At 41.9% G+C, this 25,294-nt stretch overlaps 1 protein-coding gene across 4 annotated transcripts in view; it reads right to left on the bottom strand.

The window, feature by feature from the left end:
* The window catches only part of LOC129369055 (E3 ubiquitin-protein ligase pellino homolog 2), a 45,647-nt gene extending 24,817 nt beyond the window's left edge, over positions 1 to 20,830 (bottom strand). The window contains exons 1-8 of one of the 4 annotated variants that reach the window (XM_055044354.1): positions 20,650 to 20,830; positions 20,452 to 20,543; positions 15,971 to 16,100; positions 15,567 to 15,668; positions 14,898 to 15,095; positions 14,640 to 14,825; positions 14,366 to 14,571; positions 11,248 to 13,680 (exon numbers count right to left, since the gene is read on the bottom strand). In XM_055044354.1, coding sequence (XP_054900329.1) covers positions 13,296 to 13,680; positions 14,366 to 14,571; positions 14,640 to 14,825; positions 14,898 to 15,095; positions 15,567 to 15,668; positions 15,971 to 16,100; positions 20,452 to 20,531 — 1,287 coding nt within the window. In that variant the 5' untranslated portion in view covers positions 20,532 to 20,543; positions 20,650 to 20,830 and the 3' untranslated portion in view covers positions 11,248 to 13,295. Of the gene's footprint in view, positions 1 to 5,743; positions 5,903 to 11,247; positions 13,681 to 14,365; positions 14,572 to 14,639; positions 14,826 to 14,897; positions 15,096 to 15,566; positions 15,669 to 15,970; positions 16,101 to 19,646; positions 19,778 to 20,451 lie in introns of those variants that run through there. The other 3 variants (XM_055044357.1, XM_055044353.1, XM_055044356.1) reach the window with 3 other exon arrangements.
* Between the last annotated feature and the right edge of the window lie 4,464 nt (positions 20,831 to 25,294).

Below are 25,294 nucleotides of genomic sequence, written 5' to 3'. Positions count from 1 at the left end.
TCCTCATCCCGCTATCACATCGGACAGGGTCTGCTTATAGCACCACGCCAGGGAGAGGAGAATGGGGAGAGAAAGGGTATTATGACACCGAGGGGAGGAAAGAGAGGGAGCCACAGAAAAGAAGGGCAGACAGGGTATTATGAGCGAGAGGGATGAGAGCAGTGAAGGCATTTGGAGTCTTTATTCGCTTTCCTAAGCCTCGGGCTCTGCTCCCAATCCGATTGGTCGATACGGCCAGCCATGTAAATGAAATGCAAAGCAGAGAGACCCTGACTTCCCTTTGCCAATTTGTGGGGGCCTTTCTCTCTTTCTCCACTAATGGCTTCGTTCTTTTTATCAGCCTGTCTTCCTTGCGACGTTACACTCTTCCACCTCGATATCACAGCCTGCCACCTTCAGCCGCTGATTCTTCACTCCGCACTGTGGAATATTATGACTTGCCTTTTATTTCTATAGAAGCTCAGCTATGAGTTTCTTTAATGTTCAGTTTGAGGAATTTTAATCCAGCGAGTTATTTTAATATTTCCTGGGAAACTCCAGCAGTGGTTAAGAACAGGTTTACCTGCATGTGTGCAGCAGTTTTTGTGTGCTTGCAGAAGCATATTTACATTAATCCTTTTCCTCTTTAAAGTGTATTATACAGTCCTTCTAGGATGTCTTTTCGTTTTTGTGTTTTTGACTTTGAAAAGCTGCGATCGAAGTTGCATTTTGTTTTACCTTTACTCTTCTTTGTTGCCACAACATAGTAGTTTTAGAAAAAAAATGATTAAATTCCTGCACACGACATAGTTAAAATCTAACGTGCAAACAATATTTTCAAGCACCTTCTTGAAACGGCAGCCTTAGCACGAATGCAATCATGTTCTGAGGAGTTGTCAAAAATGCAAAGTAAGAATTCAACGTCAAAGTTAATATGAACATCTTAAAATGGCTTTTACAAAAAAACAAAAATAAAAAAAATAGGAAAATATTACAGCTTAGCACACACATGCTTTCATCTTGCAGGTTTGCTAGTCAGTAGGGTTTTAAAGTGATAGGTTGAAATTCTGTGATTGGCCAGAAAACGTTCAGGTGACCGCTTCGATTTGCAAAACGTTTGTTCCGACTGGTGAAAATTGCAAAATTTGAAGAGTGAATTTACATTAATAGTTACGATCTCAACATGACAACTTCCTGGACGTGCTTATTACAACACACAGGTTTCCTTTTGTTTCATGGTAAAGGGTGGGCCGGGAATGTGATCCAGAGTGCCTTGCAAAAGTCTGTTCATCCTAGCAACTCAAAAAATATTTCAGTGATACTCTGACATGAAATTCATTTGAATTGATTGTCTTCACAAGAGTGGCGTTTGTAGTAAAAAATGATTCTTAAAAGAGTATTTTTATTCATGAGAAATGTTGAAAACCACGATGGTTTTCATTCCCCCAACAATTATTGTCCTCATTGCTCTGGTCTACAACATAAACCCACATACCAATGAAGTGCATTGGTTGTTTTTGGTATTAACCTAGAAAAATGTGAAATTACAAATGGTGTGAATGCTTTTGGGAAGCGTTGCATAATTAAAAGGAGAGTGTCTCTCCAGCGGTTTAAAGCTTGGCTGTGAGCTTTTGCTGTTTGGTCATTTATTTATTTCACAGAGTCTAATCAGCAGCAGCAGCGTTTACTGGATGGGAGAGGGCGACTGATGGCAGCTTTAAGTGCCGACAAATGCCGCAGTCTGTCCCAGATTAAAGAGGCCAGCCGCCGTAATCCCTGTAATGCGGCCAAATTGGTATTTCCTTCCTTTCCCTTTGCTGAATTGGGCATCACAGAGACCAAGAGGGTGTCAGAAGGCATTGGTACGACTTGAATTCATCCACTCTGTATGTACATGTAAATGGTGTTTCACCAAAACACATTATATTCTCTGAATTATAGAAGGAAATTGATGTGTAACTTTGACAAGGAAACTGATGGGGTGATTAGTAAATAAACCTAATAAAAACCAACAGTAATAGGATAAATGAGAGGGGAAAATAAGGGGATAAAATATTATAGAAGGACAGTAAAACAAAGCTGCATGCACAAAAAAAAAAAAAAAAAAAAAAGTCCAGGAATGAGAAATGGTCAGCGGTCGGTCTTATTCGTGAAGTGTTCGTTGTGGAAACATTGCCACCTACAGGCGGACATGAAAAATACACAGCCTTGGGCTCCACCACTGATGATAAACACCTCTAATGAATTATCAGGACAGATCATTTAGATAGTCTGAAATCATCAACCAACGACCCTCAGTGTGTTTCTACTACATGATTAGACTCTGTAGCTGACAATAAAACTAAATGTTGTAAGAATTAAAAGTTCTGGTTACAGTAAAATCTGTTAGAACAATAATATCATTGCAACATGAAAAAGCACTTTTCTTGTAGCAAACATTTTACAATGCTCATTAAGCGGAAAGATAAAATTGTCAAAACAATGCAGAGAAATGAGCGTAGCTGATTCAGAGCAGGACAAAGTAACTAAGTTGGCTTTGTGGCAGAGATCAAATGCTGCTTTTGGTTAACGTTAAGTCACATCTAAAAATGCTTGCCACTAGTTTGTTCAAAGCTTAATTTTTGCTCGACATTTTACTTAAATAAATAACAGGCCTGCCAACCCCTGGGTATTGTCCAGTGTTGACCTCCTGGTGAGTTTTTGCTGTGCTCTCTGGAGTTATTTGTGTTGGTCACTCCTGAGAAAGTTTTTCAACTGCTCCAGCTTTGTCTCTACATGTGGATTATGACTCTCACTGTGATCCACTGGAGTTCCTAATGACTTTAGAGCCAGCAACACACTGTAGGAAACAGATTTTCTTTGCCTCTTGGGGAAACTCTGCATCCATTTCACAGTGTCCGACACAGAAGAGAATAAACCAAGTTGATCCGACATATCGCCCAATGGGTCAAATCATCTCACCGCCTTTTGAGAACTTTCTGGAGGCACCCCTTTACTTTAGAGACTCACCACAACACAACACCTCATCCTGTACCTCCTGCAGCCCCATCCCATCACCCCTTTCCTTGTTGGTACATCAACTCCCCCCGCCCCATGCATCCGCATCCTGCCCGCCTTCCACCCGGCATCACCCTGCCAAGCTGACAGTTCCAAGCTCCGTGGAAAATGAGTCTCGTTCGCATTACAATCGCGCGGGACAGATTCCATTAGCTCTATCTGAAATTGAGCACGGGGAGCAGGGAGCGGGACGCAACGGCGCACGCCCTTATCGGAGCGAGAGGGCGAGCTCCACCGACGTCACTAATCCACCGGGCGGGATTGAGCAGGCACACACCTACAGGGGAAGACGACTCGGGTTGCGACAGAGGGAGCGCTCACACTCTTTCTTTACGAGCTGCACCACAACAGGTAACGCATCCCGGCGGAAACAAACAAAAAAAAGCCCACATATGCAAATATTCCACAAGCTTAACACTTCTGCAATGTAATGAAAATGAGTCAAATTTGCATCTCGGTAAAGGACATGATGAAACTGGCAGAAAACAGGCGACAGATCAGCTCCCAGCCACTGAGTGAGTGTGTGTGTGTGTGTGTGTGTGTGTGTTCCCTGTAAGAGCTGGCAGGTCTGTTCCAGCGGCGCTGCTCGTGGGATTGGTGTCAGTCTGTCACTCCATGATGAAACTGAGCCTCTCATGCTCTCTCTGTTTGATCTCCAACTCTGCTCTCTCTCTCACACACACGCACACACATCTCCGCCTCACACATGAACGCGTTCCACACAGGCACACGCGTGCATTTTTCAGTAACCCCCCACACAAACCCCCCAGTGTCCTCCTGCTCACAGCTATTAACCCCTGACACATAAATCCAAGGGTACGTGGGTGCGTTATTAGCTGTGTGTGCAAGTAGGAGGGTGGATGGGGTTAATCTTTGTGTAGTGTGGATCTTTTCACACAAGATCACTCAATTTAAATAGAGCAAGAACACTTTGATGTCTCCGGCACTCTTCCCTCCTTTCTTCGCTCTCCATCTCTCATCCCACCCCTCTAATTTGCTTCGTGTTGCCCCCCTCTGTGGCCCAGCGATAAGGTGTAATGAGAAATGTTTTCAAAACGGCTCTCACCTTTCACGCTCTGTTAATTGAGTGTGAGCTTGATACGGCAGAAGAGGGGAGAGAAGAGCTGCGGTTTCCCTGACCGCAGAAGGTGCCCGCGGGACGAGGAAGCAGTTTTCCCCAAACAAGGGAGAAAGCGAAGCCCGGAACATGCGCTTGCATCATCTGACAGCCCTCAACGACACAAAGTAATGAGAGGATGTACCATCTTCATTAGCTGTCATTTACAGAGAATTACAGAAACTGCACCTCGAGGCAGTTATCGGTCACGCAGTGAGAGAGGGAAGATGTGAGAACAGAGGCTGGCTTTGGCCTCGATTCACTCAGGCTCCTGTGAGGGGGCGCCTAAAGAAAGTTTTCATGGAGGTGGTCAGATGAGAACCACTTATCTTGTTTGTAAAACAATTCTGTAATGAACCTGCCTCAGGCCATTTATAGATCATTATTCAAACTGGCCATGTCCCGCACTTTGGCAAGCTTTCTGAAGCCCGTTCTCCAGCGTCAAGTCTCACTCTAGCTGGTTTTGTGGGTGCAGAGCAGAACCAGAACCAGAAGACCTATGAGGTCTGGAAGGTTGATATAACATCAGACGCTTAATGAATTGTGGGGCTGAGCTGTTCAGTGATTTATGAACTAATAGCAGTATTTTAAAGTGTTTTCATTGAGCTACAGGGAGCCAGTGTAGGGATTTTAAAACTGGTGTGATGTGCTCTATCTTCCTGGTTTTAGTGAGAACGCGAGCAGCAGCGTTCTGGATCAGCTGAAGGCGGAGGACTAATTTTTTAGGCAGGCCTGTAACGACGCTGTCGCAATAATCCATGCGACTTAAGATAAACGCATGGATGAGTTTCTCTAGATCTGGCTGAGCCTTTAGTCCTCTAATCCTGGAGATGTTTTCAGGTGGTGGAAGTTCGAGTTTGTAACTGTCTTTGTGTGGCTCTTATGGTTCAGGTCAGAGTCCATCACTACTCCCAGGTTTCGGGCCTGATCGCTAGTTTTTAGTGATCAATAACTGAAGCTGGGCATTGACTCTAGATCGTTCTTCTTTGTTTCTGTTCAGCTGGAGAAAGTTTCGGAGAAAGGTTATTGGTATAACCTGAGTTAGTGGGAGCATGTAGTTATTGAAGAAGAGGGGTCCGCTTCAATGAGAAATTACCTATTGAAACAAAGAAATTCCTGTTCTTCATGTAATATTTAAACTAATTGAGAACTGGACAGGAGAGTCCGACATTGGTCCAACATTGTCTGATTTAAAAATCAGGCAATGTAAGTTTTTTTTTAGTTTCTGTCTCATAATTAGGTGTGCCTACAATAAAAATTACTGTAATGAGACTTAAGAAATTGCTGGTGTATCAAATACTTATTTTCCCTACTGTACATACAGGTATTGTGTGTGTGTTTTTTTTTTTAACAAAGTAAAACTTGTAAAAATGCTGAAAGAAATTGCTAATTGGAAATTGTACCTCCAATTGTACGTTGTTGTAATCCTAAAGCCCTTAGATATTTTTCCAGATATAAACTCTAAGATGTCAAAGCAACAAAGCAAACAGACAGGTGATGGGTCGGGTTTGGGTTCCCACCACTGTCTCAGTGAACAGGTATCTCCGTGACAGCGGATGAGCCGTGTGTGACAGGTGTTAAACAGATTACCTTGTCTGTCATAATCTCATCCACCTACACCCATGCTGGCCTTGTCCAACTAAAAATGATGATGTGGGACGACAGGATCCACGGGGAGGCGGGAGCTGCATTTGTCGAGCTACGAGACCGTCTGGATTACCACTCCGGAGCCACAGCATCATCATCACCCTAACAGGATAACACGGCATAATAAACTCCTTAAAATAATCAAACTTATTACAACCTCACCCTTGTTTAATACATCCGACTCAGCTTACTTGGTCTGGTATTCTCTAACAGTGGAGCCACAAAAGAGAATAGCTTCCTAAGACAAGAGAACACAGGAAAGCAGATTGCGGTGCATTAATATTGGCATTAATTGGATTTGGAAATTATGCAGCTAATTTCTTCCAGTGGCCCAGTGAAATATACTGAAGCAAAAAAATAAATAAATAATAATAATAAAAAAAAAAGGACGTGAAAGTCTTAAAGTTAATTAATCATATCCGGCCCCAGCTTAATTAAAGTTTCCCAGTGTATGGAGGTAATGGGGGATAGATGAAACAATTGCAGAAACGCCCTCCCTTGCTACCCCCTGTAACAGAGTAGAGTCCGCTGAGGGTTCAGATTTTAGGGCCTTTGATTAACACACACACACACACAATCCCCATAACAGAAACCTTCTGGTTTCCATTTCTCCCAAAGAGGGATTCAGAATAATTAGCTGGGATCCAAACTGAAGAATCGGTCCACTGAGACATCACCTGTTATACTCAGTACCTCCACCAAACGCGCAACACGATACATAAAAGCTACGTACGACATGTTTCCCAGTGTGACTGTAAGGGGCCCTGGAATTAAAATAAGCAGTGTGTAATGGCACATCACATGGGCTATGCACTTTAGGATAATGTGAAGAGAAAAGAAAAACTACTGAAAATAGCTTTAAATACTATTACCGATGTCACTCAATAAATAAGAAGTTCATATTTGATCATTAATTGTCTTATTAAAAGAAAACATGAAGTTTTTCAAACCCAAAGGCCACACAATAGTTTGGTGTTTTGTACCAGAAACATTTGATGATTAGTATTGGCAAGTTGTGAATTTTGTTTTGATTGGTTGTGTGATTTCTTTCATCCAAGAAAATTTACTGGGTCTTAAAAATGAGAGAATCAAAAAGGTTCAGGATTGATTTCATCTGCACTACTTAGATGCAGTAAGACAGTTACCGAACATTTGATGTGTTTGATGTGATTCAACGTTGACGAGCGGTAATATATTTTTTTCCACAACAAATGTTTTCTGATGCTCAAAACGCCAATGATTAATGATTCATCATCATGTCCCGTGTTAAATCATGATTACAGGACTTCCCAAAATACATACTTAAAAAAAGAAAAGACACAATTATGCTTTGTGTGACTTTAGGTCAATGAAATCACAAAGTGCACAAAAATGGTCAGCTTAAACGCTGCTACAGATTAAAGACTTTTGACCGCTTCCGACATAATTTCTGAAGCATTCGAGTTGCATTTGGGTTTTCTTGTTGGCAATCACTTTTCTGAAATATGACTCGAGCGTTACAAGACAAGTTAAACACAATTTGAAGGTGGAATTTGATTAGAAACCAGAAAATGAGCTGAAAAGGCAAGAAAAATGCAAATAGCACTTTAAAGATCTTTGTTTAAATGCCATTTGTTATGACACTAGATGTTAATTTTGGTAGAGTAGATTTTGTTGAACTATCCGTTGTCTATATTTGAAGATAAAAGGTAATGTTTTGCAGAAAAATAGAGCAGAAAATATAATAGCTGTCCATATTGATTGCTACTACATATAAAAATAGTTTAATTGATTTTTACAAAAATGCTTGGCAAGCAGCTTTATAAAATGTGTTCTTTGTGTTTTGATCAAAGTTCCTTCCTTATGAAAATGATTTCTGTCTTTTTATGTTCTAGTAAAAAATATGATGCTTGGTCCAGATCTTAGCAGTAAATCCAATCCGCACAACAGCCCAGCCTGGCTTCCCGTAGTTAAATGTCTCAACTCTTCCTAAAATTAAGATGGTTTCTCTTACACAGACTGAGATGGCTCTAAAATATTTTAAATGCATCACTGATGCCATGACACACTCCTCTCTGAAAGAAAAGGACTCTTCCTCAGGCTTCAAAAAGTCACATCATTTCTGAACTAACTTCTGAAAGAAGCGACTCGCAGCGAGCCTTTCCACCTCTCGGATTCTCTTCCGTCTCCTCAATAGCTTTTTGAGGATCGGGCGTTCTGTAATTTTCAGCTTCTTATCACACTTTTATGCCGATGTACCGTATTTGACTGCCAAAACGGCTCATTAAAGCAGATGAGTGTTTTAAAGCGGTGATGCAATCCAAAGCAACCATGGCAGACCAGCTCCTGCCAGACTTAAGCCTCAGCGCTGGCAGAGGGCGCCCTCTGCTGGAAACACATTTACCTTATGAAGAAACAGACAAGTTTTCTTTTTAGTCTGGTTTATTGACATGTGTATAGCGATTGTCTGTGCACCGGACAGTTACAGAAGAACATGATATAAAATAATACAAAATAGCTGTACATAAGATATAGTCAAAGGAATGCATTGTTTGTTATTTGTGAGGTTTTTCGCTGTATTAGACACATCAGCTACTCACTCACCTACGTTAAGGAGAGCTTAGAAGATGAGGAGTTTCCACCACCTGGAATAAGGGTCAGTGAATACACATGGGAAAAAAAAAAAGACTACATTTGTGAAGAGCTTACAATATCACTGGTGGTATTGAACAAATTAATGCTGTGCTAAAATACTGTGAGAGGTTTGCTCAATAACTAAGGCCTAAACGAAATAAAAGAAAGCGACACGTCAACGCCTATAAATCAACGACGACTAAACGCGAGCAAATATTACAGAAGAGAAAAGGGAGCGAGGAAAAAGCAAAAATGACGGTGCCGCAACAGTTCATCCATCCACATGCCAATTACGGGCGGAGATCTCGAGCACCATTCGCTGAGGTTGACACGATTCATAACCGCCAGCTGATGTTTGCCTGTTGGAGTCGGTTTTTCCTCCTCCTTTTTTAATAACAGCACCGTTTCACACCTATTGGCACGCTTATTGAAGTAGATGTGCAGAGAGCCTGAACATAATCCCACCAAAGGTCTGACTTTTGGACAACTTCAAAGAGAATGAAACCTTTAATTTGATATATATATATTTTTTTCTTCTTTCCAGGTGACACATTTATTGAATTCTTAAGGATTTCTGTAAACTGACGCAGTTTTGTCATTTAGACGTTATAAGTTGATCAGTTTCCAGGAACATTTTAATCAATAATCTATGACTCTCTGGCGTATAATCTGGTTGCGACACAGAGGCAACCAGATTATAGCTGGTTTCTGAAAGCCGCTCTTCAAAACAGGAAAAACAAGAGACCACGCCGGTCAGATTAGGTAGGTGTGCTGATCTTCACAGGTTACGGGGGGAGGCTAAAACAAAATAAATCCTCCCCTTCACGGTCAAAGCGATAATAAATCATCTTTTTGGATGACAGGAATTGAAACCAACGAGGCCAGACACGGACCCGAGATTCAGCTTTAGCGAAGTCTCCATAGCAACCACACAATTTAAGGACGTACACGCGGTTTTACCAGAGGTGCCAATAACTGAGTCTGGCGCTGTTGAAAGGCTCGTCCTTGGCGATCATGACCAGTGCTGTGTATGCATATTGAAGGAGTTTTTATCAACATAATATGAATTTCAGCTGGCACTGCAGCACAAAATCAACTTGGATCAGGGGGTGTCCACACTTTTTTTCCACACAGGCTAAAATGTTCAAGTTGAAAGGACTCACAGGCCACAACATTTTTAACTTCCACCCGCTTATATTTTAAACTAAACATGCAATATTTTAGTGACATAATCCAAGTGGTTTGATTTTCTTTATCCAGAAAGGTAAAAAAAAAAATTTAAAAAAAGGTCACATTTTTGGATCAATTGTTTTCTTTTTTGTGTGTTGTCATATGTGGTGTGGATCACTGGCTGCTCAAAATACTTCCAAACCTTGAGGCCTGGCTTGAAATACATCATGAGCTGGTAAGCCATTTATTTCAGGTGAGATATATTTGCTCAAAATTGTCATCAGGCCTTCTTCACCTCAAACAGCTGAATATTTCCACAAACTTTGTTTTCTCTATGTTGCACTAGTGTTGCCCTGGCAGCTGTGACTCTGAGATTGCTAATCCTGAGCTACTGTTATTGTCACCACAACATCACTTATCCACCGCACAACACATCCGGCATTCAGGCTTCAAATGGGTAAAAAAATAAAACAAATGTCACATTCCAAAAACGGTACATCGAGAAGTATTTCTGGACGCGATTTTTTTAACAGCTGAATGAAACGTGCCAAGTCAATCAACATCCTGCAGAAGAATTATTGGAAAATGTTAGCATAGCAGTACAAGAGGTGTCATTTATGAAATTATATCAAGAATTATGTTATTTTTCTTTTCAGGGATGCACGATATATCGGCGCTAACATCGATACCTGCTGATATTAGTGGTTTTATAACATATTGGTCCGATAAATAAAGCCGGGAGGATTTTTCTTTTTCATCTTGCTGCTGTGCGTTTTGGTAGGGGAAAGGGAGAAGGTTGGTCATGTGACAGTCAAAGTGATGCAGTGCAGGATTGTGGGTATTTTAACTGAAAGTGCGGCTATTTTGTTTTAGGTGTCAAAAGGGTAGTGAAATAATAAATAACATGGGTAAATGTTGGTTATCAGCCGCAACAGCAATATTAATATCGGATATTGTTACTGGCCCAAATTTTCATATCCGTGCATCCCTGTTATTTTGTAAGACTCGTTTTTCCCTCGAACAAAACTTTACAAAAAAACAGATTAACTGAGGAATCGGAAGACGACCTTAACTGTGACATACTCGCTCAGCGTTGAGCAACGAATTCGCAAACCACCGTGCAAAGTTTCTGGATAAGTGTCCGTGTAGCGTATATACTGTCCAGCGCATGCGAGCTGGACACGCTTCCCATGTGAGCGTGTATAGCTGACGTCGTCAGGTCTTTCACACTTGAGGCTATTTATTGAAATCACACCTTTTCGAGCTAGTTCACCAAGCTACACCGTAATATCCAGTTACAAAAATAGTATCACAATATAGACCATTCAGTATGAGCACCAGCAAAGGCTAAACATAGCCAGAGTATTTGGCTACATTCATTGTCTGGGCAATGTTTGATGGTAGCAGAGTGGAAGTGGACACAGTGTTGGTAATGTCTTCTCATTCACTGGCTCTCCTGATCTACTGCACAGTTACAGCTGGGCACAACTCGCTCACACCATATAGGAATAATTAACTAGATCCACTGCGAATAGAAAAATAGTTATTAGATTTTTTTTTCTTTGTTTTGAACATTGAACATCTAAAAGAATTCCTCCCGCTTCCCCCAAAATAAAGCCCTCCCCCTTTGCTTAACAAAATAATTCCCCCCCCCACCCCTTTGAAACAAAAGTTGTTTTTTTTTCTTTTTGAGGTCGTACAAGATCAAACCATACCGCCCCTTCCGTCACACGGACCCTGACGGGAGAAGTTCAGCGACCCGAGGGCCGTTCAGAATCGAAGCAGTTCAGAACCCGTCGACTTCCTTTAAGATGGCGAGGACGCTACGCAGAATCTGGTGAACTGAACACACCTCTGGTTGACCTCTGAACCTGGAAACTCCCCGCCCCTTTTTTTTTCTTTCTTTCTTCCCCTTGAGCTTCCAGGAACAGCCGACCGAACTCCTGGCTATACGTAGAAAAAACAAGTAGCTTACCTATGCAAGTGCTGTTATTGCTTTGGAGAGTTGTGAAGTGAAGTGAACCCAGTTTTAATTCCCTGCCTTTGTTTATCCTCGTTCTGCTTCATAACTGAGGTTACGGTACGGCTTCTCGCAAATGTATTAATACCCTTTTAACTTTTTCGCAACTGGCTACAACCGTGAGCTTCATTGCACTTCGTTGGGGTTTTACACAAAGTAGTTTTTTTCCAAACTTCTTCAAATAAAACAGTGGCATGAATTTGTATTTAACTCCTCTGTGAATTTAACCATTTGCTCCACTTAAAGCTGCAGCCCTCTCACACTTACATTTTCCACATTCAACTTTTTAAAACTGGAAGGTTTTCTGATCATTCATTTTTAAATAATGTCAAAGATTGAGGCCTAATTTGACTGGGCCATTTAGACACATGCATATTCTGATATAAACGATTCCAATTGCCCTCTGACTGCACGATGAAAGTAGTTGCCCTGCAGCGCCACATTTTTGTTGGGCCACAATTGACCTGTTTTTAGCTCCAACCATCTTCCATCAACTCTGACATTAATGCAAAGTAAAGTTTCTTCTCAACATTCTTCCACAAAGGCCAGATTTGTGGTGTATCACAATATAGACCATACACGCGGTTTTACACAAATATGCAGTCGACTCACTCTCTCATCTGAACTCTTTTTACCAATTGGATGGCTTCTGGAGGCACTTGGTGGGACATGACTTTAGATATGTGGTTATCGGAGTAAATACAAAAGCACACCACACTTTTCAGATCCTGATTTGCAAAAAAAATACAATAAATAAAAAATAAAATGACTAGAACCATTCAGAATTTTTCTTCCATTCCTCAATTATCTCTTGTTTAAATGAAAAAATGTGAAAAAGTTTAACGTGCGTGAATACTTTTGAAAGGCGCCGTACGTAATGCTCACCATGGGGTTTCATTTACAGGAGTATCTGTGCATAGATTTAACACTAAAAGGATTGGTGAAGACGAAGGAGAACGATTAAATGGATCAGTCGGAACGTTCATTTTTCAGTGTAGTTAAGGGGGTAAGCCTTCCCGTTTCAGGCGGCAACACAAAAATTTGGGAAGATGAAAGTAACTGAAGGCAGTGAATGTTACGGTCACACAGGGAATCTGTGTGATTCTATTCTATTCTGTAGACCATTTCTATTAAAAGTATCTTCAAAAAGTGGCGACTTATGTAATATCGGCGGGAGAAGTGCTAGTGGACTGAATGAACACAGCTGCAATTAATGCTGGAAAAGAGACAGTCAAGGCCATTCGTTTTGTATGTGCAAAAAAGCTACTTAAGATTTCACACTCTGAAGAGAATTAAAAAAGATCGTGTGTAGTTACAGTAAAACGGGGCTGAGTCATCTTACAGTGAGGAATTTTTAAAAGGTCAAGCAGCATCACCAAAGACTCTCTTTACGTTCTACGTAACGAAAATTAGCTCACTCTGCTTTTGTTAGATTAGAAGAATCACTATCTACTTGTTAGTACTGATTCGTCTGTCATGTCCTCCTGATCTTGAAGCTCTGAAGGATAAACAAGGGGACGGATCGAGCAACATTCTGTAACACAACGTTGGAGAGCGTGGTCGAACACTCAGAACGCATGTGCTGCCCTGACAGCCATGCTCAACACTGAATTGATTCATCATTGACGTTTGCCACGGGAATGAGGCTAAAGTAGCTTCCTGTGGTTGGGATGGTGGTTACTGAAGGTCCAGCTAGTCGATGGGGCCCTGGAAGATGAGCCGTATCCAGCCGGGGTTACCGAGGGCGGCGGAGCAGAACGGGCAGACGGGCCTGAAAGCGTGTGTCCCGTGGGGCAGAGGGGTCTCAGCCCAGTATTTGGCTGTCCTCTCCGAGCAGACGTGGCCGCACGGTACGAAGGCGTGAGTGGGCGCTCCGGCGTCCACGTACACGGCAGGCTCAGAGCCCAGCCACAGCGGCACATAGGGGCCCACGCTTCTGCACAGGGGGCATTCTCGGCGCTTGGTGGAGCCCTCACCCTCCCCGGGCTCCTCCACCCTCTCAGATCTCTGGCCCCAGTCGTGGCGTCCGTGGACGTGGCCGCAGGTGAGGTAGACCCAGGGCTGACGCTCTTCAAGGCTGCGGCAACAAATCAACTCGATGTAACGACACGCAATTCCTTGTATGTTTGTAACAATGGACCCTTCCATCGGTGTTAATCAGGGTCTCTGCAGGTTTTATCAACTCGAATTTAAGACTTTTTAAGACCTTCTAAGGCTATTATGAGTGAAAATTAAGACCTGTATCGCTATAAATGTACTATATTTATATGTGTTAGACTTACATTTACGTAAGTACATACATTTAAGACTTTTTAAGGATGTGAATTTTGTAAAAATTTTGCTTGTACCCATGATAAACGCAAAACCTTTGCTAGCTTACTAGCAAAGGTGTATTAGCATTAAGCTACCAGTAGCCGCAACCGCCTCGATCCATACAACTCCCTGATCTCAATGTCTGGATGTGACTCAAACTTTTGCCAAACAGAAAAGTCACATAAGAAAACAAAAAACAACTGCATAGCATATGCGAGATTAAATAGTCTTACCATGACAAAATGTAGGACTTTTAACCATGGTAAATGTACAATATGCATACATATGTATATTTATTTGGTGAAAAGTTTTCACCAATAAATCAAAAAGTAAGCTAGCGAACAAAGGTGTATTAGCTGCTAATTACCTGCAGCCTCTGCTGCCTCGAGTCACTCAAACTTTTGCCTGACAGAAAAAGTCAACACTAAATCAAGTGACGGCAGCCTCACCTGTGGCTGCGTGGTAAGCTTGGGAAGGCCAGCGTGCTGAGGCCTACGGGACACTGCGGTCGGGACGCGTTCAGTTCTTGACGAAGGGCCTCTAGGTGACGCAGGGTGGGAGCGCGCATCAGTCCCTCCCCTGTGCGCCACAGCAGAGTGGCGCCACAAAGATCCACCAGGGAGCCGTCCCGCAGTGCGCTGCTCTCCCCTTCTGCCTGCATACAGACAGGGATATTCAACCCAAACCAGATCTACGGAGCAAACCAACGCTGAGGTGACTCACCAGTTTGCCCCGACTGGGCCCAGAGCGCGTTTCTCTGAGGGCATAGACATCTCCGCATACGGAAATCTCCCTCCACAGACCCTGCTTGGGGTCCTGCGGGAAACCTTCCGGATGCATCACCAACACCCCGTTGGTGGTGAGGCCGTCCATGTGGCCGTCGGGATTTTTCCACTTGGTTGCTTTCTCCTAGTGATGAGAGCGCCGCTTCAGCATTTCCAAACAGAAAGAGCCTCTGTGCAGGACTCTTGTCACACTCACCCCTAAAAAGATATTTTTCGACGAGTCAAAGCCTGCGGCGTAAATGCGTGCGGTGTAGGGCGGGTTGCGCTCGCACACCACTCTGCAGGCGAAGCGGGAGATAGTGCTGGGAGCGATGGATGGGTCTTCTCCTTCTGTCCCCCCTCCGGAGGTGTCGGTCACCACAAAGTCAATGGGACTTTCTGTGGACCGTCCGATCTGCATGACAAACAAAATTCACTCATGTTTCATTACAGTGTTAAAATAAACCAAACCTACAGTTTGTTACTGCCGATGCTAAAAAATGGGTGACATGACTGCTGAATCGGTTAATAAGTAATCTTTTGTAGTTTCTGACTAGGTCTCTGAAGTTTACTGAGACTTTGAACCATGGTTGTTTATGTTTTCAATTATTAAAAAGGAAATGGAAATACGATTCATCGTTTATAGGAAATAAGGGGGAGAAAAAAAACAACAGCCTAAGTTTTAAGACAAAAATAGATTTTCTTTGAAAATTATTTTTAGCTCTTAATCGTCGCAACGTTGAACTGAAATAATATGCCTAGTTTCATGTTGCATTACATCAGAGCGTTTGCGGAGAAACCTGCACATGATCACATGGGTATCAGGAAGAGGATGTTTCAAAAAAGAAACGCAACCGTGTCTTAAAGATTGTTTTGTGTGTTTTACCTGGAACATGTCTGTGCTGTTGTCATGGCAGTACTCCACCACCACAGTCTGGTTACGGGACAGTGTGAAAGAGATGCTGTGCTGCCCTCTGCTGTGGACCGCCTGCAACATGAAAGCAGCAACAAGCAGCATAAGCACACTGCAACTTTTATTTTTTTACCACTGACAAAATTAACAGTTTCAGTTTGGTTAAAAAATAAAAAATCTACTGTGATTCGACCAGATAATGGTAAATCTTTTATGATATATGTTCCCAAGAAACCCAAGTTGGACGACTTAAGGGACAGAGCACAAAAACGCCGTTCTTAACAAGTTCACTTCCTGCCTCTGACAGCCAAACAAAGGCCAACACACGATCAAAGGCAGGAAACTTGCAAGCCGTTTCAGCGTACACAAATGCATACCTTGCTGTCCTGCGGCGTGTTGAGGATGTGCACAGCACTGGGCTTGACGCCGTTGGCCTTGGCCCTTCGGTAAAGAGCGAAGCGGCTCTTTCTGCGCCCGCGGTCTCCGCTCGGGAGAGAGCCATTGTACCTGGAGATGGACAGGGAAATCAGAACATTGCAATAAGTCGCTCTTCTTTCAGGCGATCTGTAGTGTTGAATGACAGAGAGACCAAACATACAGCCTAGCCAGTTCACTGGTTTGTTATAGCGTCATTTCAAACATATTTGTAAATGAAACAAGTTTTTTGTTTTGTTTGTTTCACTGCTTCTTTGTATGTGATGCTGCCAACTTTGAGTAGTCATGCAGATCTTTGGAGGTATATATATATATTTTTTATTCCCCTGGAATTAATTAAATGAGACAAATAGACAAATAGCTAGCTGTAGCAATGAGTCGTTCAGCTGGAGCAGTCATCTGAAACAAACAGCATCATCAAGATGTGCTTTAACTGAAGCTTTAACTCTTGTTACATTTGCCTGACTGCAACCGTCTAAAAAAATATTTTTTTACATTTCGTTCTTGGTGCTGAAGGAAGATTTCAGAATAAAGGTACATTTGATTGAATACAAACCAGCCTGGTGTGTTGTTAAACTTTGTTGGAGAGCTGGTTCAGACGAATCTAAAGTTTTTAAGCTGCATAAAACATCATTTTCATGGTTTGGGTTCACACAGAAGGGGCTGTGCTTCTTTTGGTAATCAGCAGTTTTTGGTCATTATCGAAAGCACTTGGGGGGGTGAGAACCCAGCACACCACAAGACTGTCAAAAGACTCATCAACTGACCATATTGGCCCACAGATACGGGGAAAGTATTCATGCTCTTCGCAATTTTCAGCATTTTATTGGACAGACCAACAAAAAGCAGAGTTTACAAGGGACTTGAGATTGGCAAACAACACAAACTCTACAGCCAGAGTTTTAATTAAATGGTTTAGGTCAAAGCATATTCCTGTTTGTAGAATGGCCTAGTTAAAGAAAGAAAGAAAAACCTTACAGTTAGTGGAAATGTTTTGAAATCGCTGTATACAGATGGTTTTCCTTCCATCTGACTTTAAGGAATACAGTGAAAACTATTTCAGCGTTTTGATGCATAAACTGGCAAATTACAACTAGAAGATAAAAAAAAAACTAAATGTTGAATCAGTGGGGTCGAACACAAATGGATACCAAACTATGTGCTTGTATGTGTAATAAATATGAAAATTCAAGGGTCACTTTTATTTTACTCAATATTTATCCACTGTTTATGGCTTGGTTTATCACATAAAATTCCAAAACAATATTTAGAAGTTTTTGGTGTTTTTTTTTTTGGCAAAATATGAAAAAGCTCAAATAGGGAGAATATTTTTGTACTTTAACTGAAGCAGTTAAAGCTCTAGTGAAAGTATAATTTAATCATATGGCAACAAACCAAAAACAACTCCACCTAAACAGAAACATATTTCCTCATATCAGTGTAAATACAGCCAAACCTTTCTTATATCTATCTTATTTTTCTTTTACAAACTGAACTCATTTTAACCGGACTGATCAAAGTGAATTTACCAAGACGACATTTCGAACAAGCCACCAGTAGCGCAGCATTGTTCAAATCAAGGAGCATGACTCAAAGTTAACCTGAGGTTTTTATGTCCGGGCCAGTCAGATCAAACTAATCTGGGTCGGGATGAAACAGGACACATAAGGACAGAGTTCTGCGGGGTCTGAGTTTCAAAATACAAGGCAGAACATCAGAGATCATAAGAGAAAATATCTAGAGAAAATGGAGTACATAAGACAGAAAGGGCATAAAAGCAGCCAGAATCTAATTTGAAAAATTATAACCAGAAGCATAAATCCGAAACAACACCAGACAGGGAGATCCAGACCCTCATGGTACATCTGCGGACCTTGACCACGCAACACGCATGCGCAAAGACCGTATGAAATATTCACTCCTTCTGCCCCTCAACACGGGGTTTATTTTTGTTAAGGGCAAGCCACCACAGACCGGGAGCCTGCTTCCGTCAAAGTTGATACTCAGCAGAACACTGGAGGGCCGGGGAGCGAGGGGACTGGGTCGGAAGGCACCACGGGGTTGTGGACGAGGATGCGCGCGGAGGCAGATGTTTGAAATGCTGACGAGTGTGGGCGAACTCTGCTGGACGTGGCGCATCGTACGGAGACTAGTAAAGACAACGAATGTTGGCAGGACGAGGCTGCACAGAGCCCACGGACCGCAGTGAGGCAGACATCAACCGCAGAGGCCATGTGAGCGTCAGCGGCTGACCTTATCCATGTAAAAGCACGCAAGCACAAAACAGGCCTGGGAGTAATGATATCAGACAGGAAGCAGAAGAAAGAAAGGCCTGTTTAAATATATTTGATCTGATTTTTAAAGGGTGCGGGGAGGGACTGCTGTGTGATCAATGGTCTCTAACAAGTCCTACCGAAAACATATTTTAGGATCAATTTAGTAAAAACATTATGCTATACCTCATAACCGCACAGCATTTTCTGTTGTAATATTGTATATTGTTAATCTTAACCCTCTCAGGCTCAAATTACTTGCAAAGACTAGCTAAGTTGTTGCAAATCTGAAACATCTGCCTGGAGAGGGTTCAAAAACATTTTTACACCTGAATTTCCTGGATTTTTAAAAGACTTTATAGTTGATGTTAATGTATTCCAATAATAAATAACTATTAATTGGAGACATTTTAAAATTTTCTGTCAATTTTGACCATTTTTTAACTCAAAAACACGGTGGGATGACCAGCCTAGCAACCCCTACCACTGGCAATCGCAGGTTTTCTGGAGGAACCCGGCTCTTCTCTTGTATTCTTCTATAAATGTTTCTTTTCCTGGCATAATCAGATTATAATCACTGAATGAAGGGTGTCTGAGCAATTTCAAATGCTCGTAGAATAATTTGAGGAAACAAAATACCAGTTTCATTGTATTCACATTTTTTGTGAAAAACAAAAATCATATGTTGATGGTTTTAGAACGGCGCTGCTTCATCAGAGGGCTTGGTGGAGGTATTGTGTTTTTTTGTGACTTGGAACATTTTCAGAAAGCTTAAGTTGTCTTTTGTAGGTGAGAGGAGCACCGATCTTTAAGCCAACAACTGACCGACAGCAGCTGCGTTACTCTATCTTCAGCACAGTCAGAATGAACTCACCACTGGCGTTTGTGGTAGGTACGTATTTCAGTAAAAAGCATTACCCTGCAACTTCTTGAGCAGTAATCGAGTTTACAGGTCGAAGCTTAACGGCAGCGAGAAATCGGTATCAGTCAGCAAAAGCCTGATTTGTCCCCCCTCTGCTTTTATATTACAGGATGCAGATAGCCACGCTCGAACTGAAAAAGGCTCTCACTTGTTACTCATCCTGATCTTAAGGATGTAAAGGGGAGCTCTGTTCAAACAGACAGACAACAAGGCGGCGGGGGCAACTAATCGGTATGCTGATGAGAGCAACCACATGAGAGTCTCCTCTCTATGCTCATTCGAGGAGAAGGAAGGGATAGGCCATTAGGTCACTTATCTTTGGCAGCCACAGGAAGCTCTGCATTGGCAGTTTGGTTATGATGGTGCATCTTTGTGTACATATATGTGTGTGTGTGTGTGGTGGCATTTATGGTCCCTGCAGACCTCCGCACAGCGTGCAGCTTTAGGGACTGGAGAGGCTGTGGAAGCCGGTGGCTGTCATCAGCACATCCTGCCCACTGCATGCATGTGTGCGCGCTGGTGATGTAAAGGGGCTTTTCTTCTCCTCCTCCTCCTCCTCCTCCTCTTCATCCTCCTACTTCACCTCCTCCGCCTTCATCCCTGGCATGAATCAGACTGAGACGATTTAAAAAAAATAAATAAATTCTTAACGACCAGACCCCAATACATAGATGAACATATTTATGTTAAAAGTGAGGCGCATGCATGTGTCTGACAATGGTTTGCTCCTCAGACCTACTTTTAGGCAGTCGCGGATCCAGCAGTGGATGACATCATTGGGGCTTTCAGCCTGCTCACCCCCACTACAACCATTGATGAATAAGCGGCTACCACCGTAGTAGCCTTCTTCTGTAGTACAGCAACTGCAGACTTTGCGCCATTTACACTGAAAGCGGTCATTTTTAAGTTACGTGCCGGGATATTATTTACAAAACGCTGCTCGGCTCATTCGCTCCACCGACTTTATATCACTATTACGCTGTCAAGACTGTTGGTAGAACCGACGGGCATGTGTGATGAACGAGCCCAACTATGTTAGTACAGCACAGCTGGCGTCGAAAAACAATGTTAAGAGCGACGTGTTTGTGAGTAAAACCGGATTTAACACGTCGCCTCGCGGATTACTGCGTTAACGGAGCTCCCACGCGTTTAATGTGATTTGCCGCTGGAGCGTTTCGACCCCCCCGCCAACCAACCACTCCGACCGTTACGTTACAGAAAGACTTACCCTAAAATGACCAGCTCTCCGTATTTCACCGGGTCTTTAACGGGCACATCATCGTCTCCGTCCTTTTTCGGCGAATTCATGAGACTGGGCTCCTCCAATGAAAAGGAAAAATAAAAGAAAGGAAAAGAAAGAAGCTGAAAACCTCGGACCAGTGGCAAAAAAAATTAGTGGGGAGATAATAAAACAAAGCTAACACACTCAAAACTATATTTGGTTGGTGGTCGTATCAAAGTTTGGGCACAGTTGGGTAAAGTTTTCCCAGACGTCCTGGTGTTTGTTTTATCGTTTTAATCCTGTGAAGAAGCATCTTTTCTGGCGATTAAGGCCAGTGGGAAGCTAGTTTGTATCGCGGTAAATCTGTTCAGTAGCATAGGGTACAACAACGGCTAACGGCAGGGTGTAAGACGTACCAACTTTTTCAGGAGGGTAGGAATTCACAATGTGCTTTAAATATTTTACAAACCGTCGTACTGTCCTTTTATTTTAAATCCGTGTTTCTTGCAAAGTATTTACATGATATTAGTTCGTATGGATTAAAGAAAGACGTGCTGGTATCTTAAAAAGTGGGTGAGCTGAAAAGCGAACACCCCCGTTCACGAGTCCAAATGGTTTCTTCCATCGAGAGACTCTGGCTCCCACTGATAGAATAAAATGAGGCGTTTGGAAATTCACAGGAAGTACTTATGTCCCAAGGCATTATTGATGGATTCTGCAGTTTCCAAGCTGATGAGACACATCTTCTAATTTAATATCCGGCCATGAAGCGTTAGCACGGTTGTAGTTCATTATAAAGTCTGACGTAATGAGACTCTTTGCGGGTAGTGGCCAGATGTGTGGGTGAGCATTAGCCGGCTCCAGAAAGAACCTCTTCGCTGTATTTCATATGGAAGCTGAAACACAAACACAATCCAGCTTGAGGCTTTGAATCTCTGTCATCTCTTTCTCTCCTCCCCACACATACTCACTTCACTCACACTGTCACAAAGTGTAGTAAACTACAGCGTTTTAACCACACGGGGGCAGTGTAGAGGCAAAATAAACATGCCAGACTATTAAATTAGTTGATTCTTGTTGCTGTAAACAAGAATCAGCTAATTCTTGATTTGGCTACTGCAATTGATTTAAAAACGAGCGTGTTTTCAGTTTCTGGTTGCTGTCATGTTTTTATCATTTTAATATTGACTTTGTTTGTGTAAGTAATTACAAGCAAATTCATAATTCTTTATTATTTATTTACGGTTTTGTATTTTCTTATTAAACATTTAAGATAGGAAGTATTTGATCTTGATCATTTATATTGATGCTTATTGATTTAACTATGCATGTATTCACTGTTTTCACTTGCGAGATGTAACTACTGACATTTATGTAAAAATGTAATTTTTATATTTAGCATATTAGTGTAAGTTGACATTTCAGTCAATGAGTTTTAGAAACTGTTAGTTTAAAATGTTCTCCCTTTTCTTCTTGGATATAAAAGTTGTTTATGCCTTTCTTTTGCATGGTTGTTGCTATTTATTCGTCAATATATTCATTTTATTGGTTTGGAACTACTTGTGTCCAAATCTGGAGAAAGTAACGACAGAGTAACAGTGCAGATCGCTGAGTCTTTAACTTGACTGGAGGGGTTCACGGCAAGGAAAATTCGGCTTCTCCAGATTGGAGTGCAACACTATCCTGTCAACACTTTCTCTCTTGTGTACCTCAGCTCCTCCTGGTGCTTCGATTAATGCCCTTCTTGACCATCTTGTCAGTTTAGGAGCTCTGCCATGTCTTGGCATGTTTGGAGTTGTGACCATACATTCGTATGGTCATCCCCGACCTGGTTGGTGTGTTCCTTGATCTGCATGATCATGGTCTCTTAAGAAGTTTATGGTTGTATAATGATGCAAAAACTGGAGAAGGTTCACATGGTTTGACTTGGTTTTTTATTTATTTATTTTATTTTTGCAACAGACTATATATGAAAAGTGTTATTGTTGTGAGTGTATCCCGTGTTTTGCCTCTAAGGGCTCCAGGGTTCATCTTCGACTACAGACTATTTGGATAGAATCAGTTACAAAATCTCTTCCGTCCACCAGCTGGGTATAACGTGCCTTTAGCTGAAACAGATGTATTAAAAGTGGTGTCCTGGTGTAACACGTAAAGGCTTGCACGCCCTGCACAGTCCTCTGTTGCAAGTGGTAACGTTGGCCCCGGTACAGCACTTGTCAGTGAAAACGTCTGCGTTAATCAGAGAAGTGAAAGGTAGCGTATGTGGGTAATGGTTGATTACTCATCAATGAGTCTCAGGATAAATGAAACAGGCGTCCGCACCCTTATTTTATGAATGACAGCATCCTGCAGGGACAGTGTCCGCCTTCAATGATGACTCACTTCTTCTTGGGTATAAAGAAGTAGATTACACAAGCTGCTTTGGGTCTAACACTTGTTTAACCTCCGACATAGTTTTCCTATGAGATACAAAGGAGAAACTGGATAGACCAGATGTGTGTGTGTGTGTGTGTGTGTGTGCGTGTGTGTGTGCGTGCGCCTTTCTTCCTTTCTTTCCCACTGTGGGATTAAGGTCACACCCTCCATTACTCTGCCCTAAAGTCTCTGTCTGCTTTTCCGTGGCTGTGTGGGGCTGAGTTTTAACACAAAGAAGCAAACAATCTTCCAAGCTTCTAAATGATAAAAAGTTTGCCGCCACGTTGTTCAGACATGAGGACAAAGATCCAATTTAGACAGCTGGAGTTGTTTATTTCACTTCTCAGCTCAGGAATTCAAAGTATGACCCGAACGAATGTATGGACTCCCTGCTGGACAGACTGTATGGAAAGATTATGCCGTAATCCCAAGAGGAACATTTTCCCTTTGCTTTGCGCATCAAAACTTCCTGTTTTTGCTAAAGAGGCATATTTAGAAGGCAAAAGCAGAAAAACGGTAGGAAGGACTTACTTAGTTCAGAACCAATTCTTACTGTCACAGATAATCATAAAAAGTCGGTCAGCAAGTGCTAAATATGCAGAGGGAAGCGTGCCGAATAACAACAAATACATGACTTGTGTCCTAATGACTTAAACGTGTCATTAAAACTGTGACTGAATCCAGAAGTAATTTGCTAAACATAAAACTAATCTCATGTGCCGCAGTTAAATGCATGGATTTTATTTCCCATGATTGAATAACTTATTTCATGTGACGAAGCACATCATGAACTGATTTGATCTGTTAACTTCCTCCGTCAAACCTGACGTTTAGTTGGCGGCAAGTCGAGACAGTTTCCTCCAAGCCTGCTGGGACAATACTTCAACTAGAAGTGTGAAAATGACTTCGGGTTATTTACTGAGTGAGCAACTTCAGCCTCTCTAGCTCCAGTTTGGCCTGCCACAAACAGTATCAACGTTAGCACCGCCCACATATAATCAATTCTATATTTGATTAGAATGTAGAATTTGCTGGATTGTTTCCAATCCAGCAGTTACGGGAATGTATTAACTGGGGTTTTTAATACCCGGTTTCGATGAATCAATGACAGGTTTAAATAATTATTGCATAAGTCCTTTGTTTATTGTAATGTGGCACTCGTCATTCTCGGTAGATAAACACATAAAGAGCACAAAATCTTCATCCACAATGTGAGCTTTCTGTGGTAACGATTTGAGATTTTCTCTTCTCATTTCGCAGGACATGCTCTGCTGGGCCCTGCTAGCTTTGCCTTGGTGCTGAAGTTTAGACAAACTGATTACTGGGGTGGCAGTAGCATCCAGAGTCTTTTCTGCAGCCCACAGGGATGTGTGTTTGTCTTTAAGAGTGGACAGCTGATAATGTCCTCAATGCGGTCTTCTGCACCTTTCTACAGTGCCTTCCCTTATCAGCTGCAGAGCTGCGCGCCTTAACAGGATGCTGCTCTGACAGAGGATACTCCCACTGGTGCTGCAGCAGAAGGATATAAACAGATCTTGAGAGAGTTTTTTTTTTCCTCTTTTTTTCTCAGACTTCTCAGGAAATGTAGCGTTTGAGGGGCTTTTTTTCATTGAATGATTTTTTTTAAATAAAATAAATAAAACTTTGTATTTTTCCTCCCCTTCACCCTATTTTTGTGAGCCAATGTTCATTTGCAAGTGAATATTTCATTTCCCCCTTGACTCAATTATCGGATGTTTACTCTCTGTTTTAAAGCTGAGATGTTTTTAACGCTCAGGTTCTTTTAGCCTCTTGACCTTCACTTTGCTGGCATGCTGGCTTCCTTCATTGATCAGCCCAGCTTCTTTTGTGCTTTCCGACAGTTCGGTCTCTTTGTGGGACGAGAACCTGCTGGGTTACTTCGTTTACCCATGGATTGGACGTATCATTCAGTGTTTCGTTGGATTTGAGAAGAGACTAAAGGGAGTCCAGCATTTTGAACTAAACAAAGAAAAAATCAGATTGTTCAGAAACTCTGAGAAGTAAGAAATTGTTATAAAATAACCTAATTGCCAGCAGGTTGATGTAAACACTGAAGAAAACCAAAAGACTACACAGTATCAGATAATTGTTTTCTTGCTTTACTACTCCACAAGGTCCCCAGCAATGTATGAGAGTTTTAATATCTCAGCCACTAAAATATACATAAAGTGTTTAAGATCAATTAGTCTGTCAAAGCCCAAGATGCACATGGAAAGCATACGAGACGATTCAAGTATATTATTTGTTAGAAAAACGTTATTGAATCTCAGATTCCAATTGCAGTTTCATATATTGCGCAGACGTTTTAGGTGCATTAATGTCATTTTTTAAATTAAATTTTGGAGGGAAGCATAAACATTTAGGCAGTGTTAGGTATGGAGCACATGTAACTTTTTTCTTTCTCCATAAAAGT

Source organism: Poeciliopsis prolifica, unplaced genomic scaffold (genome assembly GCF_027474105.1).
Source record: "Poeciliopsis prolifica strain line A6 unplaced genomic scaffold, Auburn_PproV2 SCAFFOLD020, whole genome shotgun sequence".
Classification (NCBI taxonomy): Eukaryota; Metazoa; Chordata; class Actinopteri; order Cyprinodontiformes; family Poeciliidae; genus Poeciliopsis; species Poeciliopsis prolifica.
The sequence above is the reverse complement of the archived record's forward strand: the minus strand, read 5'-3'. Positions and strand labels throughout refer to the sequence as shown.